Here is a 17,829-nt window from a genome sequence, read left to right as displayed (position 1 = left end):
GAAATCAATTCTGTTTCCCGCACTACAATAAATTACAAAAAAAGAAAAGAAAAATGCTGTCTGTGATGCGTTCCATGGCTCTAAGTATATATCTGGGTAGATCTAAAAAAAGTATCAAATATTATAAAAGGTTGCAGCCTGCTAATTAAACACCAGGGCTTTTAAATCTGTATTATCATGCATGACATTACAGAGGAGTAGAATTCGTATTGGCCACACTATAACATAATTATTCCTATGATTAATTATTTGTACTTCAGTAGCTTGCGGAGCCCCCACCAAGACCAGAGTTCATTATGGCAGGTGCTGTGCAAACGTAACAGCGGGCAGCCTCTGCCCCAGTGCGGGTACAGTCAAAATAGCAGGACAGCCAGAAAGAGGCAAAATAAATTTCCATTTTATCGATGGGGTTCTCAGAGTGGAGGCTAAAAGCTACAGCCAAAGGATGTATGGGATGCAGGGGTTATTCTGTATGGATATGGGTTCCTATGGATTATATATATGCTATGGAGTATCCTAGGACAATCAGCTTCAGTAGGAGAGATGGGGAAGGGTTTGTCCCACCCGACCAGCCTGCTGCTTGCAATACTTCCCAGAGCAATGGGAGGTGTGGGCTCGAGCATGTCGTGTGTTTCCTATTTTGGAGACTGTCTTAATCACTAAGTTTGGAGAACATGTGTCATTGGTGTCTCCTCTTGCAGATGTGCTTTCTTCAGGGATGGCTTGTAGGAGCCCGCCTTGATGTGTCAGTTCTGGGCAGCAGAGCACATAAAGCCATTTTGGAAGGCCAGATGGTGGGAACCCAGAGACACAAATCCCCAGGAATTCCTTTTGGATAGCGTTCCGTAACACTCCTCTCCATATCTTGGTTTGATGTTTCGGGCTCACCAGCTCGGGTTTTAGGCTCAGAAAGGCCCAAAACAGCTCCCCAAAGATCTCTTGTAACTACCCACCAGATCTTGTTCCAAGCTTGGAGCGACTGAAAATGTGGATCAGAGAGTCAGTCTTCGGGCTTGTAAATCCACTGCTGAAGTCCTGCCTGCTTTATCCAAAGACACATGGGAAGTCCATCCCAGAGACATTAGCTCCCCATCTTCTCTTGTTCCTCAGCTGATGCTGAGTTCATTCCAGTCTCAAAAGCCAGAGGAAACCTGTCCTTTTAGTAGACTTATACCTGGGGCAAAATTGAGAGGAGCCATCTCTGGCAGGATTGCCATGTTAGGCTCTTTCTGGAGATGCCCCAAAATGTGCCCACATCACGCTCAGGATTTCCAGTTGCTGTGGTAACTGATCGCCTGTCCTTAACGTGTTCTGCCACTGAATTGTTCTAGTGCTCACTGTCAAGGAAACCAGCACTTTCATCTAATTTCCTGGGCATGAGGTGACAGAAAAGCAAAGAAGAGAGGAAAACAAAGTCTTTACCTTCATCCCATGCATTTTTAACCTCTGCATAAGTCAGACTTCAGTGGGATAACTCCTGATTTGCTCCAAAGTACAAGGCAAAACATTTCATATGCTGAATCATTCGGGTGCTCATAAAATGTTGCTTGGTTCCCTTCTGCGCTTTCCCTTCCCTCCCTTCCTATTCCATGCTATAGTTATTGTTTTGAAACAAGCTGGAAAGTCTTTGGAGAAAGTGCCATTCTGTCTTCAATATAGCCAGGGTAAAGTCTGAACCTGGCTGAGTTTTTTTTAAGTCCTGTCCTGATGGAAATAATACGTTGGTTTAGAAATCAGCATAGATGGGTCCATTGATGCTAAAATTGGCCCACGCTAAAATATTATGCCACCACAGCATTAATTACAGAATTACTGTAGGGTGGAGTTTTGGCCTCGACCCCTTGCAGTTGCTGCTGAAGATACAAAGCATATCAGGGATATAATCAGTAAAGGTGAAATGATAATGATTCAGCCTCATGGATTAGGTTTTTTTAAGCTGGATTTGGTCTTGCAAGCCACCCTTGCCCACAGGAAAGAAGGGAGTGGCTGCCTTAACATCTTTGATACTATACTTTTGATTTGGCACTGCTGGAAATTTACCCTCCCACAGAGCTGCCTCTTTCTTCTGAGAACACAGACTTGGTCTAAACGAAGAAGAGAAAATTAATTCAGAGTTTGATAGGCTTCAGCACTTCTCAGAGTTGAAGATGAAAACTGATGCATGACCTGGAGCTAAGGTCTTCAGAGAGAAGAATGTGGTCCAAGATCCAAAAAGCACCAAATTCATGAAGTCCACTATTGCAATACCCCGCGAAAGTCAGTCCAGGCCACAGACGGGAATTTCACTGCTGCCCTGCTCCTATTATAGCTATAGGAAATTCCAAGCCTCTTGGAAATCACTGAGCTTTCCCTCATCGCCTTGGGAGGGACAGCATCCAACTGTGATGTCAAGAGAAATAAGCAGATTGTGTGATGTCACAGCCTGGTTGCCCCGGCAGAGAGATGTGCTGCCTTTGGTGAGAACATGGAATGGGGACGGTGTCCTGAGGTGTCTGCGGAAGCATCACTGCTCTGAATGTTGTCGAAGAGTGTTGGTCCAAGACTGGGATTGAAATGCTGCTCCTTACCCTCTTTTGTGTAGCTTCTCTGATCAGCAGCATCAATGCAGGTTTTTATTCTCAACTTTTTATGTTCAGAAATAACCAGCAGAGTGGAACTGCTAGTAGTCCTACAGGATATACACGTCGGTAAATGAAATAGGCCTGGGCTTATTCCTTGTACTTGATGGCATATATGGATGGCTTGTACTACAAGCTGCTACTGAACTCTTCCACTCATACTCCCTAGACAAGGACTTTGTCCGGCCTTCCTATGGGAAATGGTCCGTGGCCCTGCTAGCCCCCAAACTGCCTGGGCATTGCTTGGCAGAGTGCAGGTTTGGGGAGGCTACAGAATGCCAGGGGCTTTGGTAGACATCAGGTAGCATGGATAATTATAGACCAGGGCTTTAGCTGATGTTCTGCCCCTCTAGTTTAGTAGCCCAGGCAGTGGTACTGCCGTACGTGAGCAATATGTCTCATTTTGTACCCAGAGTGTGGCCTCCGACCATCTTACGAGTCCTTTCTGGACACTGGCAAGAGGATCACAGCAGGGAGATATGCCAAGACCGGGGAGTTCCCGTGGCACGTGAGCATCCAGAGCAACGGGAAACATATCTGCGGAGGCACCATGATCAGCGCATTGTGGATTTTAACTGCGGCCCATTGCTTTGCGGAAGAGGTGTGAGTACTCGGGAGAAGTGAGGTCAGCCCAGGCCAATGGGGTTGGTAACGTCACTCCTTGTGGGTATAGGATATGTCTGTCCTTGAGGTCTAGTGCAACATATATGTGGCTGAGCCAGAAAGAGAGCCCTGAACACAGGATGTGTCTTCTTTGGGGAAAACAGGCCCATTTTTGATCAGAGGTAGTGTTACAACAGAAACGTGCAGAAATCTGCATAACTGGGAGATGCAGAAGGGCAATATTTTGAAGGATGGTCTGAGCAGCCTTGTATAAATGCCCGTGATGCTGTTCTGATGGCTCCAAGTGTTTCCTTTACACCTAAAAAGAGGTGTATTCCATTCCAGCGTATACTAACCCCCAAATTACCTTTGCTTTCACATAGCAAACACCTTTACCTCACGGAGAGTCTGATTTTAAAACAGCGGTCTCTGGCTAAATCAACCCCATGCAATGCCCAGGGGCAGACTCCAGCCTTCTGTAAGCCCCTTCCAAAATTCGGCAGGTCCGAGAGCTGAGACCGCTCGGTGACAAATGACCTGTGCCATCACAACCCAGAGCAGCTGGGCTGGAGCAGCGATCCTGACGATCTAGCCCGCTCCATCTGTTCATTAGCGGCTGGGCTATTTATAACTTGGTTGCATTCATGTTCTCCCTCTGCACCTCTCTCCCCTGAAAATTAGATTTGCCTAGAAGTGAGGGTAGATTTCTGCGGTATTTATAGCTAACCTGCCTCTGCAATTTGCTGAGCACCACCCTACCCTGCTCAGGGGAAGGAAGCACCAACCTTTACAACAGAAAGCCTTCATGTTTGCTTATGTCTACACCGCTTCTGCTTTGTTTATAAGGCCACCAGATCTCACTGTTGTAGTGGGGGGAACTGACCTCAGCCACCCGCTGGAACAACATAGGCCGGACAGCTTGATCCTCCACGAAAACTTTGACAGAATGAGCATGCAGAATGATATTGCTCTGATCCTGCTCAGCGATCCCATTGAGTTCAGCAATGAGAAAATCCCCATCTGCTTGCCCTTCATATATGACATCAATACGTGGCAACACTGCTGGGTTGCTGGGTGGGGAACAACAAGTGCAGGTGAGATGCTGTCAGGAGATGTATTTGCTAACGGAGGCTGGTTTTTATCCATTTAAAGTAAGATGTGCTCTCCCAGGAGGGGTTACCCACACTAACTTCCACTCCCTACCTCCCTGGTATACACATGCAGACCCTCGCAGCCTCTGCACATCCACCAGTTCTCTGTTCAGTGCAAGAACCCGTCACCTACTGACCCTCAGAACAAAGTCCCTGGTACTCTGAGCACGTATGTTCAAGCCGAAACCTTAGAGCCCACCTTTGCTCTGCAGGAATGCAACCTCTTGCTTGCATTTTTTGGCATCCTAAGTAAGACAAGCTCCACCCTGGTGGGCAAGTTAAGTTGGGTCTAAAGTGGTCTGGAATAAGGGAAATGAAGGTCTAGGGTTGTCTTTGGTTTAATGCCTCCATGAACCAGATTGATTCAATGGTACTGGCCACTCCTCTTCTTCACTCGTTTAGAACAGCAGGTTGCTATTGCTAATTGCTCTCATTTAAGCCCTAATGAAAGTAGCTCCAGCACTGATTGTGACCCAAAATGTCTATCCTGAACAAATGTCACTAAATGGCTAATGAGCGATTTCATTATTGGAAAGAGATAATTGGGATGGAGTGGGCAGGGTGGTGCCTTGGGGCTTTTTAACAGTCCTCCCTAGGATGTAGTAAGCGATTGTCCCATTTAATCCTTGCTATTGTGCTCTGTAGGTTTACTGTCTCCTCTCCGAAACTCTGCATTTTCCTTCTTAGACTTCATTTCCCTCACGTAACAGTAATACACGACACAGCACTGTGTTATAGTTGTGAAACTCTCCCATTTCACCAAGGTAACGTGTTCTGAGAAAAGCAGGGGGCTGCTGTAGAGTCACTCTGCAGCTTGGCAGGGTTTCTCTTTAGCTAGTCTCTTTGCAAAATGCATGGCACGGCTCCGGCGATCAGTCTCCTGCTGCTGTGTGGGCTCAGTTGACATTGCTTCCTTCTGCTGTCCAAGTTGCACCCTGCGTGAGGTCAACGCGCTCAGCCCCGGCACACACCCCTTCTGTCTGGGAGGTGTTTCAGAAGAAAACCAGCAGAAGCTGAGTGCGGTGTGAGGGGTGTGCGATGGTGTGATACGGGCCATACCAAAAAGTATGAGGCGTTGTTCCTTGGTGGGGGAAAATGGGTCGTTTCTCATCTCTACCAGCCTTTTGTAGGTGGACATCTCTCAACTGGCCCCTCAGGTGGCACTAGCCTGACTCCCCTTCAAATGCGGTGAATTAGACCTCAACAAGAAGAGCCACCTCCTCGGAGATACCTACCTCAAAGCATCTGAATCTGTGGGCACTTCCCATCTTAGCTGGGAAAAGGACCTGACGACTTTCTATCTTTTAGATCTTACCTTTGAGTCCCACCTTCCCGAAGGTGCTGGCAGGATTTAGCTCAGTGAAGTACGGAAGGAGGAGTGAGTTTCTCTGTAGGTCTCCTCCCCAGCAGTATCCTCCTCCAAAAGTCAGTTTTATCCCTCAGGCTCAGGTTCACTTTAAAGAGAAACGTGGGTGAAATGAGTGGGGTTTTCAAGTGGCCCTGCATATTTTCAGTCTTTTTGTTGCTTGCTGGTGCCCACTGCAATTTCTGTTTTCCCATCTTGAGGGAAGAGTAAAGCAGTTCTTTCCATTGTGTACTGCCATCCTGAGAGCCACTTTGTAAAAAATACAGCTGGTCCCCTCAGTGAGGCATGGCCAGGAGAGCGTGGGGATAACAAGATCAGCTGTTCTGGGGAAAGCTCAGTGGACTTTCCTCTGCAGGGCTCACACAGGACCCCATGAAGGGTCCCTCAAACTGAGTTCCCCAGAAACGTGAGTAAGAAACCCCAGGTGTGCAGTGCAGCTCATCTCAGGTCATCACCAAGACCAGCAGGACAAACCATCCCTTTGGGGGTCTTCCAGCTGTACCACATCCCAGGGTTCATCTGCAAAAATAAGTGATTTAAAAAAAATCCTATTTAGCAAGCCTCCACTCGCCCGGATTTCAGACTTGCTTATTAACTCTTCCCCCCCTTTCCACCTACCTACCCACCCCCTGGTCTGGCATAAAGTCAAGAGCACAAACTTGTCTTTGCTAATACTTGGGCAGCCTCTGTAAGCACCCATGACCCCAAGACCGTACGGTTGTGCCCTGAGATGCTTTACAAATTCGGCTGAGAGCAGTCCCAAGGGCTGGTCTCCAGCTGCGATATCACTCTTACAAGACTGCACTGCTCTGCAGTTTCGTTAATCCTTCTCTTCTCACTTGCCGGTTACCTCTTGCGGTTCCAGCGTCCCACGTGCTGCAGAAAGCGCGGATGAAGCTCATCAGCAGGGAGGAATGCTTGGAGCGGATCCCGCAGCTAGAGGAGAACATGCTGTGTGCTGAGCTGGAGAAAGGAGAAAGAGGTGCCTGCCAGGTAAAGTAAACAGGCTCCGGGATGGCCACGCTGCCTACGGGGGCACAGACACATTTAGGGGAGAAGCTCCTTCGCCTCAGGAACGAATATTGATCCTTCCTACGGCTTCCTGGGGTTGCTAAAGCTTCTCTGCAGGAGGCCAGGGCAGGATGCCCAGGGGCCAAGGAACTGCCTGCAAAGGCATATTGACCCAGGCAATGGGGGTGCAGGGCTCCTGGGGCTCTGGAAAGCAGCAGCGGTGCTGGAAATGAAACAGCTCGTTGAGTGGATGAGCCTCTCCTCACGCTCTCCCCCCCTGCCCCGATTCCCTCCCTGCATCAAGAGAGACAGGAGCTCTGCAAGGGAAACCCTGAGCTGAAAGGGGGGTGAGGGAAAAGGGTGGTTCCCAGCAAGTGTCCTTGGATAGGAGACCATATTGGATGGCTCTAGGCACAGGATTTTGGACTGTTACCTCACAGCAATTTAAAAACCCAGTGCCTGCTGTGGCCAAGCTGTGGAGTGGTGGGAGAGATGGGAGGAGAGGTCTCGCATCCCTGCGGAGAGGGCTCAGCGCAGCACGGGCTGCGTCCTCCTCCTGCCTCGTGTCCCCTCAGCGCTGCGCCAGGCAGTGCTGCTCTACCACCAGGTTAAATACTGCGAGGAGACAGGAAAAGTTTGTCCAGGAGGGTCAAAGCAAAAGAATTGGGAAGCAAATTTAATCCAGGTGCATTTAATTTGAATATTAGGAACCTTTCTCAGGTGCGCTCTTGGCTCTGACCCAAATGTCCTTTGCTAACACGGCAGGTTGGTCTGTGGGTGCTGGAACTAGTCATGTCTTATTGCAGTGAGTTCGTGATACAGGATGATGGACTTTTCAAGCTAAATTATAAAGAGTTCAAATACTATTTGATATCAGGGACTGCTAAGGGGAGAGAGCTGACACAAACGCCCAAAATGTGGGAAAACCTCACTCAGAACTCGTGGCCTCAGAACATACTCCACCCTGCAGAATTGCTGTCAGGATGTCAAAGAAAGTCTGAAAGCCAACAAACACCTTTTCTTTCATAGCACCCAACCTCCAAGCCCTCCTCTGAGAGCCTGGTGAGGACTGGGCTCTCCTTCAGCCTCTGTTTCAGGACTAAGGTCTCCATCCTCCACCGGGCAAGGGTTTTCTTAGACGTGTGAATGTGTTTGCGGTGGGACAGATGGGCAGACGCGTGTATGCAGAGCTTCATCCTGTAGGAATCATTCACTGAGGGAACTAAAACAACACCCAGGACTGAGAGAGGTCCCCTGCCCTTTAGGCAAAGACAGCAGGTACAGGGACCTTGGACTGCCAAACCATTGCGAGCTGGGCCCATAGCTGGGCAGCGGAGGGGAAGTTTGCTTTGCAAAATCATTTTCTGATTAGCCAGAGAGCATCTGTCTCTGAAACCATTCAGCTAGTGACTTTCACCTCCATTAAATTCAATCAAAAATTTTAAAAAGAAAACTGCCACAGGATAACATTAACATAATTAAAGAATGCACTTCCCAGCCCAGCCTTAAGTTCTGCGGCTGAATTATGCTGGTGAAACAGCAAGAGCACTTGTACCCAGCAAAATGAATCTCCTGTACTCAGAAAGCTGATGAGGGTGCTATTTTGATCTACAATAATGTTAGAGTCTTCTGAGAAATGAACTAGAAATGTGAGCTTTCCAAGCAGTGGAAGTACACAACGATTGAATGTGTGATAATGCTCATAATCCAGCGACTGCCCACTCGTAGTGGAAGCTTCACCAGGCAGAAATGTCCTGTGAAATGAAATAATGAGAGCAAGACAAAACCATACCCTAGGCTAGTGGAGCTCTTCAGGAGAGAAACAGGTGACGGGTTTTCTGGGAAGTGCTGACTGAAGTCAGGTAGGGCACATTTTGGCCTTGCTAGGCTGGTTCGGAAATCTGGGGGCTTGCCCGTAGTAGGCTGCCTGGTAAGGAACTGGGAAGCCGGGTCCAAGCCTGATGCTTGCTCTGCAGCATGGACCACTGGACACCCAACTCATCTGCCCCGGGCAGATAGCGAGGCACGCTGTGGACAGTGCAGTCTGTCGTGCTACACTTGTCTATAAAGATTATGGGGTTTGTGTCAAATAAGAATGAGGCCAGGTTCCAAAATACCTAAATCCTTTACAAAGTCAGCGCTGTCAGGGAGGTAGAGCAGCCCTGGGCATGGTTTTCATCTATGCCAACCAGCTGTAAATCTGGATGATTTCCAGACACAACTCGAGCTTTTGCACGGGTCAGGAGCCACCCACAACAGAATCACGGAACGGTTTGGGTTGGAAGGGACCTTTCAAGGTCATCCGGTCCAACCCCCTGCCATGAGCGGGGACATCTTCAACCAGATCAGGTTGCTCAGAGCCCCGTCCAACCTGACCTTGAATGATTCCCGGGATGGGGCAGGATCACTTTGGATGCTGTCACCCCAGTTTAGAGGCTAGGAAGGAGCAGCAGCACAGGCAAGGCAGAGACCCCTGGTCAGGGAACAAGATGCTGAGCTTGCTGGTGTAGCTGTGGTCACGGTAAATCTGGAAGCCATGCACTGCACAGGTGCATGTCCTGTCTGGACATGAAGTAGATAAAAGCCTTATGTTAACCTTTTCTGAGGTTTGCTGACAATCAGGATACATTTGTTCACGTCCAAAGCCATGCTAAGTTGGGCAAGTTGCATCTAGACCCAAGGCTGTAAGCCCACATGATCCTGATCTGGATACAAAGGATTACCATCCTAGCTCTTTGGACTGCGTGCCATTTGTGTGCTAGATTTTCCCTGTTGCAGCAAGCTGTTTTATATGAGTAACTAGAGCCACACGGAAGTCTTCACCAAGGCATCGTGCAGAAGTTTTATTCTACTGACCACTGCCTTAATACCCCCATGTGGCAACAGGACATGAATAGAAAGGCTGAGACATTTCACCAGCTGCCATCGTGCTAGTACCAGACAAGACTAATTTGTGGATCACTGACCATATTCCTATAATAAGTCAAGGAGATTGAATAGCAGAGCTCCCGAGTATTTGTACTTTAAAAAAAAAATCCATTCACTTAAAAAGAAAAATCTATTGTATACCATTCCCTAGTGGTTCTGCAGACAAATATATAGATTGACTGTGAATTAACACTAACAGGATCTGTAATTGACTTATAGTTCTATTTAGTCATAAACATTAGCATTAATGGATGTTCATGGGGTACAAGTGCTAAAGAACAGACGCTAGAGATGGCCTATGTGTTATTTTTTTGTGCGCTACATTTCTTCCATGACCCCATGAACCACAATTGATGTCTAATTCCTTGCTTTCTTAAGCATCGTTTGTTAGGCTCTGATGCAATGGTAACTTGAACAATAATTAGAGTATGAGGGACTCACAAAGCAAATGCCTCTTCAGCGTCTTGCCTATCCAGACAAAATTCAGTAAATGGCCCAATTATATTTCAGAGAGTTTCTGCAAAGGAGGTCTGTGGGGGTAGCTCTGCGACGGGGTGATTAGGACAGAGAGTGTGTTCAGCTGGAAGTCACAGTTCACGTACAGTTCAGGTCAGCAGCAGATGAAGAGGGGCCCAGTCCCTGGCCTGCCTTTGGGGCGAAGGAACCGTTGTGTAGCCACAAAGAAGCAGTGGGATGGTTCCAGCTCAGGTTCACTCTGTAGGGCTGATCTGAGTCATGGGCTGAAGGTATCATCTACCCCCTTCCACCAGTTGTAGCCGGAGGTGATCTTGGCCATCTCTGAGGAATGTCTGAAATGATGCGTCTAAGGCTCTGGGGTTTAATTTCTTTAGTTGTGTGAAAAAGGCAGAGAAGGACCTCTTTCCTTCACCTGCGATATGTCCTGCCCACATATACTGCCAGCAGTTTGGAAAGGGCTAATTCCCTTTCCAGCACCTGGGGCGCTCAGGGCTCTCCCCCCTCATAGCTGTAGTGATAGCAGTAGTTGTTGTACAGCCCTGGGTGGGATTTACCCAGCGAGATACAAATGTCTTTTCTGTAGCCATCTGCAGCTACCGAGTCATCTTTCCATCAATAGGGAGGAAAAAAGCTCTTCTGACATGTAGTCGTTGAGACTGTTTTAACCACCTATTATAAAACGAGATAAATCCCTGTATGAGTGCTTATTGCTCCCCATTTACTAAAAGCAAGGTGTCTAGGACACACGGCTCCAAGACAGGACAGTTGCCTACATCTAAGTCTCCAGTGCTATTTTAGATGTCCCAGGTTACCCCCCTGGCTTCCCACTGCCGCCATCTCAAACCATCCGCCAGTGCCAGTAATGTGACTGCAATGGGAGCTTGACACTTGCACTGGAAACACCAAGGAGAGGTGATGAGTCTGGAGCTGAACTCACCCCCGAGCGCCCTCGCTTCGTCTGTGCATGAGTGCAGAAGTGACAAAAGCTCTTGCATCCTTTTACAAGCTCTTGCAGCCCTTTAGCGGTGCTAAGGTGGGTCCAAAACTGCAAAGGAAGACTTGCGAAATAGAGGTTTTTTAAAGAAAAAGTCTGCAAATGAAAATTGGGTCCGTGTAGGCAAATTACGACAGATGCAAGGAAAAGGTCACAAACCAGGGAAGCGTGGTCAGTCCCTCAGGCTGTTCAAAGTATCTGAATGGAGGCGGATAGAGGGTGGTCTGATTGCAGTCTGTAGGGGAGGAGAGTATCTGTCTGAGCTCTGAGGTTATAGGCCCTTCTGCCTATCAGACAAAGGTCTCCTGGGGGCCAGGAGTCAAAGCTAACCACGTTTCAGTTCAAAGTTATTACTAACTATACAAAATTAGTTTGCTATTGTACCTTACCTTAATAGTGATGAGACTGATCCACTCTCCATTCTCGTGGTGGATTCTCCATCACTGAACTGTTGCTGACATGATGAGGTGGGGTTTTTCCCTAAGGGACAGATTGCTTTAGGTAGGAAGGTATCCTGGGAAGCCCCAGAAGAGAGCAGTAGAAAGGTGTTTCTGCATTTGCAGTCTCTTAAATTTTCTTCTGAAGGGTGCTTTGATGTGCAGCTCGTAAGAATCAGAACGCTTTTCCTATGTCCCATGGTTTTATAGGCTTTTCATCATTCTATCATTTTATGACATGGGCTGACAAGTGAACACATTCAGGCCGTGGTGCCTTAATTCTCTGATCTGTGAAACACACTCCTTCCTATTGCAAGGACCTGGGCTGTTGAAGATGTTGCATGTCTCCTCTTCTTCCTTCCTCTGGGTTTGGTCCCTCAAACTGAAGCTGTTTGCTTTACAGCAAGGGGGTCCAGCATTACTTCGTGTGCCTGGTGGGGGAAGCTGTGGGGAGCAGAATATCTTTGCATCCAGCTGAACACGAAAGCTACTGTGTGCTTGCCCTCAGAGTGGGGGAATGGGTGCGATGACTCAGAGGAGCTGCTTCTCATTCAATTACAGTGAGTCAACAGGGCGTTAAGGGAAAGTCATGACTCACGGGCGGATTTAAATTCTTTGAAGGAGTCACAAGCATGTGGCAGAGGGTGACCCAGCTGATATAACGCGCTGAGATATCCAAAACTCTTTTAACAAGATTTCTCACCGAAGGCTCACGGAGGGACTGAGCTGTCATGAAGTAGGACGGCGTCTGTTTGAAAGGGTGGCAGCACGGGGGAAGGATTTGACCGGAGAAAGGGCTTACAAGGGGACTGGTGCTGGCATCCGTGCAAGGAATTGTGATGGTCGAGGAGGGCGAATGCTGAGGCGACCAAGTTGGCCAATGCCACAGCATTACTCAGAGTGGTCAAAATTAAAACTGACCGTGCAGAGGTGCAGCAGGATCTCATTATTCTGAGTGACAGGAGGTTAAAACAGCAGGTGCAGTTCACTGTTGATAAAGGAAAAGTAATGACTGTAGGGAGAAGCAACTCAAGCTGTATGCATGCAATAAAAGGCTCTAAATTACCTATTGCCATGTAAGAAGATCTTGGAGTAACTGTGTATAGTCCTTCAAAAACATCAGCATGAGGCTCTGTGGAGGTCAAAAAGGCAACGAGAGCATTATGAATTATTAGGAAAGAAATAGGTAGCAAAGCAAATGCGTGTTATGCCAGGGCACTAATCTTGGGAGTCTACATCTTGTGTGCTCTGTGTGTGATTCCCATCCATCCCGTCTGAGAAAGGAGTAGTATTAGAAGAGAAGAGCAGATGAACAGGGACACGGAGTATCTTCTGGTGGAAAGGAGAATAACAGAGCAGGACTCTGAGGCTTGTAAAAGTTTGTCTGATGGGGACATGACACGGATTTCTAAAGTCTTGAGCAGCAAGGAGAGGACAGTCAGGAGCTGTCCTCTTGTCACTACTGTTCAAAATACATGAAGGAGGGGGTGTCAGATGGCCGTATCAGGCAGCAGATTTAAAACAACGAGAAGGAAGTGTTTTTTCATCCAACAGATAATTAAACTATGGAAGTCACTGACCAGGATGTTGTGGGTATTTATCCTAAGGGATAAATGGATTCAAAAAGCAATTAGATAACTTCCTGGATGAAGATCTCTCTAAGGCTATTAACCACTGTGATGTAAACACAACTCTGTAAATACTTGCCCTGTTTCTCATTCTCCTTCCCTGAGCACTTGCTACAGATGACAGTCAGACACAGGAGTTTGGGCCACACGGGTCTTTGGCCAGATGCATTACAACCGCCTTTAAGTCCGTGCCACCGTAGATACTAATGGACACTGCGGATGTCAGTGGGGATGGAGCTGGGCGGTCTTGATCTCCCATCTTCCAGCAAGGGGATGGAGAGGCAGAGTAGCTGAAGGCTCTCACCTGAGGTCTCAAAGGGATCCCATGAAAGGAGTCCAGGTGCCCTGTGTAACCCGGTTCGTTTCCCACACCTGCACACTAAAAATGGCCGTAGCCTGCCTCCTTCCACTTGTCCCTAAAGATAGCTTCTTCGTGGTGAAAAAACTGAAGAAATAATCTGTTTGCAAAAGCCTTTACTTCCTACAGCCAGGGCAGCTCTAATGGTAAATGTTGTTATTCACATGCTGATTCTCTCCAATTTACACAGAGCTTACCAACATGAAAATGAAACCAGCAATGACTTGCAAGGATTGTGTATCCACCTAATGAGTATCAGATGGGTTGTCCTCCCTCCCCCAGAGCTTCTCCCACCTAAGAAGATTTATGTGGCTGAACGTGTTTGTTCTGATCAATTACCACGTTGCAGACACGAATACAAATATGAACGGAAGAAGATTACACCCTTGATCCAAAGCCCACTAAGTCAGCAGAAAGGCTCCTGATATTCACAAAAAGGTTTTAGCTGTGGTGAGAAGGATGAAACTTTTGATCAGCTTCAGTGAACAAAGCCCCTTGTTAGTCTGTGACAGTTTTTGTACAACCCAGAACTATTTATGGGCAGATATATCATGGCTCTCACCTCTCCTAATGGAAGGATTAACATGCAGTTGCGGAAGGCATGAGTTCAGCACCAGATCTGATTTGATGTGGTTGCTTTTCGATCATCCTCCAGTTGACAAGAAACATGCAACAGAGGCAAAGAGACTATTTTTAGGTCTTTTTCTGTCCAGAAACTTGGCACTGAGACTGAAGAGCAGGAGCAGGTATCTGGTGTGTGTCGCTGACCAGAAGTATTTCACCACCAGGATTCAGGACGCTGAAAGCTGAAAGCAGCATTTAATAAGTTCTTCGATCTTCAGAGTCGTTAACCTGAGCATTCATTAAATTAGTGCTACTGGAAACATCACAGAGCTGAGATAATTGTACCACTGCTCAAAACTCGCTCCTCCCACAGCCTCTCCTACACAAGGATGGAAAATCTTGGGCCAGTGTTTCCGAGAGCTTAAGGTGGATGCAGAGGTATTCAGAAGTGTCCAGGAAATGAGTTTATTTTCTCTAGCTTTTGCCCTATAAAAAACAGGCTACTGATTCATCTGGATCACTGCTATAATTATGTGAGCGAGATTATCACATGGAGAGGATGATTTAGCCCATTCTGTGATAAAATCATTGGGTTAAATAGCTGAAGTTAGGAGAAATGGCATGTTAGAAGTTGCACCCATGAAGCAGACCAGCTCAGCCCATGTGGAAAGGGATCTGAAGCAGGATTTGGGTCTCAGGGCTTGTGGATTAGAGAAATGGATTTGCAGCTGCCGCCTGGGTTTTCACAGCATTGCCTAACTCCCTCTCTGCCCAGGTTTTAAATGGCTTTCCACAGCTGACAGACCCCCAAGCCCTGCAGACAGCTCTCCCTTTCCCCGCCAACCGGGCAGAGAGCAAAATGAACATGGATAAAGAAGGCAACAGAGAAAAGCAGATCTGGTTTGAACGGAAAACTGTGGTTTAAACAGGGATTCCTGGCTCTGTCATTGCCTCGTGCAAATCGCATCCCTTTTCTGCTGTGGTTTTTCTCAGCTATGAAATATGATAAGACTTCTCCCCCCAAGGATAGTCACAAGGTATCAGGAATAAGTTGGTATTTAAGCGCCCTGGGAGAAAGGTCCTTTGCAAGTGTGAACAGCCTCTAAATTGGACACTCTGAATCTGATCTGCCCTAATGGTGTGCAGGGACTCTGCCAGTGCTAAAAATCTCCTTTACAAGGAAACGCTGGCATGATACATCCCGACATATCGCCGATGAAGGATCGTCCGCCGTTGCGGCACCACTGGCTTGTGAATGGCTCCCACCCTCTCGACTTCATTTATTATCTTTGTGTAGGAGGCTCGAAGTGCCTTCCTTTCGCTACCAGGATAATATGTTTGGCCTGTTCCTGCCCTAAGGGAATTAGCAGTAAAATTCCCAGTAATTTAATTATGTGTACAGCCTAGGAGATGTTCATTCATTCAAACAGGATGCCATCGCCAAGGACACTGATAACGCATGGATCCAAGGTCACTGCAAGGTCACTTTTGCCATTCACGAAAATTCTTGGCTGAAACAGGGTCGGGAAACATTTTTAGATCCTGAGTCTGAAGAGGGTCCAGCAGCACTGGCTGAGATGCAGACACATAGCTACAGCAACACCATTGCAGTGCAAACAGTATTGAATTCATGGTTGGACTGGATGATCTTAAAGGTCTTTTCCAATCTAAATGGTTCTGTGATTCTATGACTGAATGCTGAAGCAACATTTGCTCTGTATTTATCTCAGGTTTTCCCTCCTGTATGCATGTTGAACTAAAAAGAAAAATAGAAAAAAAAAAAAAAGATAAACATATTAATGACCTGGGCCCTCCATCTAGCGAAGTGAGTAGGAATTCAGCCATAAACTTCAGCGGGTGCTGATGAGTTGCACAGGGGACTACAGCCGCTTCCTTACTCATTAATTAATGTGTGTTAGCACAGGGTAGCTGCTGGCGGAAGGGGGTTCATACATTAACGACAAAAACATTTCTCAAAGTAGTGTGCAAAGAGAGAAGGCCAACATTTCCCAGGAAAGCTGGCTGTCTCTGGAAATGGGTTTGTATTGAATTTATTTGCCACTTGTACTGGAGACAGGGTAGAAAAAAGATTCAAACCCACTGTGGAAGGAAACTTCTTTAGAGCAGGGGCTGCACAGCGCTCAAGCTGTACGTAACTGTCAGAAAAGTGTTGTATCTGGCTGGGCGGATTTTGTGCTGGTTTCTCTTCTCCCTCAGGTTGTGTTCAGACATTGCAGAGGTCATACGGGCAACTAGACGTGCTCTTGGTGTTCAAGCTACAGCAGCCAAGGGGAGGACATTCCTCTTTGCAGGGTGGCTGCAACGTGCATTTGAAGGCTTGCACACGCTGGGTGAGTGATGGTTGCCCTTGCAGTAGAAGGCAAGTCTTCAGTAAAATTACCGTGGTTGCAAGAAGGATTTGTCAGGATCAGCGTTCGTCTCTTGTCCAGTCTCTGGATGCTAGCACCCAAAATCAGCAGTGGCGGGTACGCAGCACCTCCATGCACCAGCTTTGCAGGCAGGTCAAGGACTGCATGAACGGTCACAGCAAATGTTCTTTTTTGCTCTTGGATGTTGTGTCTCGGAGACAGGATTTAGGTATCCTTCTGGGGCCGCGGGAGCGTGTGGAAAAGGCCGAGAAGGACAGGGCATTGCGCCGAGCCAGAGCTGTGACTGATCTCTTCCTCTTACCTTCTGTGTCTATTTATTCTGCAGGGATCTCAGGGCTGAGCTGTGAAAGTTTGAGGCCAAAAACGTCCTTGTTCCCCCAGATCCTCACAAACTTGGGATAGAGTTTGATTGTCCCAATCAGCCTGTGGGCACCTCTCAGCTGCTATGAGAGGTTTGATCCTGCTATAACATCCTCCTTATGCCGTAGGTGGACAGCGGGGGACCTCTGGTTTGCAGCTACTGGAACACCATGAAGTGGTTTCAGGTTGGCATCGTCAGCTGGGGAGAAGATTGTGCAGAAAAGCCAAACCATGACATCTTAATATCTGTTTACAGCTACCGTGGCTGGATCGAGACTGAAACAGCCATAAGGGGGAAACCTTTCTTCATTGAAGGCGTGGATAACCATGCAAATGGCGAGGTGGTTCTTTCCAGGGCTGAGACACAGCTGGTGTTTCTTGAGCGTCGCCTCCTTTTATTTATCTCTTTAATAGCAATTAGATTACTCTAGAGAAGATTTTTTCAAAACATAATAAAAGAACTACTGTCTCATTCTTCTTTTGCTGCTGACCCATATAATCGTGTCTCAGGTCAACCTGCTCCATCGCACTGATGTGGACACAGATGCCAAAATGAGATGGCACAGCGAGGCAAGGAAGCGATGCAGAGGACAGAGAGATGAATGAGAGAGCCCAGGACGCTGACAAGAGAGGCCATAATCCTCTGAAAAAAACAGATTTTCCACACTGGTGGGTCACATCAGGCCCTGTTTTTTGCTAAGCTCACGTGCAAAGTCAAGATGTGGCAGCTGAAGCAACTGCTCCCCTTGGAAAACTGAAACCCTAAGAAAGGTCTTAGCTTACTCAGTTGCATGTTAACTTAGCTGTTGGTAGGATAGCTCTGGGTTAACGTATCTTACAGCTAATTATTAGCTGGACTAACGTATCTTCTATCTTGCAGCTGGCCCAAGCTAAAGGCATCTTCAGGGACCAAAGCAGCTGTTCAGGTGATATGTCAAGCTGCT

The 17,829-nt window shown here is 47.4% G+C and overlaps 1 protein-coding gene across 1 annotated transcript; it reads left to right on the top strand.

Moving 5' to 3' along the window:
* Nucleotides 1-2,553: 2,553 nt before the first annotated feature.
* Nucleotides 2,554-17,316, top strand: LOC126046596 (serine protease 55-like). The gene is made up of 5 exons (XM_049819243.1): nucleotides 2,554-2,608; nucleotides 3,032-3,221; nucleotides 4,068-4,318; nucleotides 6,592-6,731; nucleotides 17,014-17,316. Exons 1-5 carry the CDS (start codon nucleotides 2,554-2,556, stop codon nucleotides 17,314-17,316), a joined length of 939 nt encoding a protein of 312 aa, XP_049675200.1.
* Nucleotides 17,317-17,829: the final 513 nt, after the last annotated feature.

This window comes from Accipiter gentilis, chromosome 16 (genome assembly GCF_929443795.1).
Source record: "Accipiter gentilis chromosome 16, bAccGen1.1, whole genome shotgun sequence".
In the NCBI taxonomy this organism is placed as follows: Eukaryota; Metazoa; Chordata; class Aves; order Accipitriformes; family Accipitridae; genus Astur; species Astur gentilis.
Note: the sequence above shows the minus strand (reverse complement) of the source record. Positions and strands in the feature narration are given on the sequence as shown.

What these genes read in the sequence shown, in the direction of transcription:
- LOC126046596 (XM_049819243.1), top strand. Translation starts at nt 2,554, where the DNA reads ATGCTGCTCCTTACCCTCTTTTGTGTAGCTTCTCTGATCAGCAGCATC. An exon ending in GATCAGCAGCATCAATGCAG is followed by an intron (nt 2,609 to 3,031) that starts GTTTTTATTCTC and finishes TTTTGTACCCAG; the next exon opens with AGTGTGGCCTCCGACCATCT. An exon ending in CATTGCTTTGCGGAAGAGGT is followed by an intron (nt 3,222 to 4,067) that starts GTGAGTACTCGG and finishes TTTGTTTATAAG; the next exon opens with GCCACCAGATCTCACTGTTG.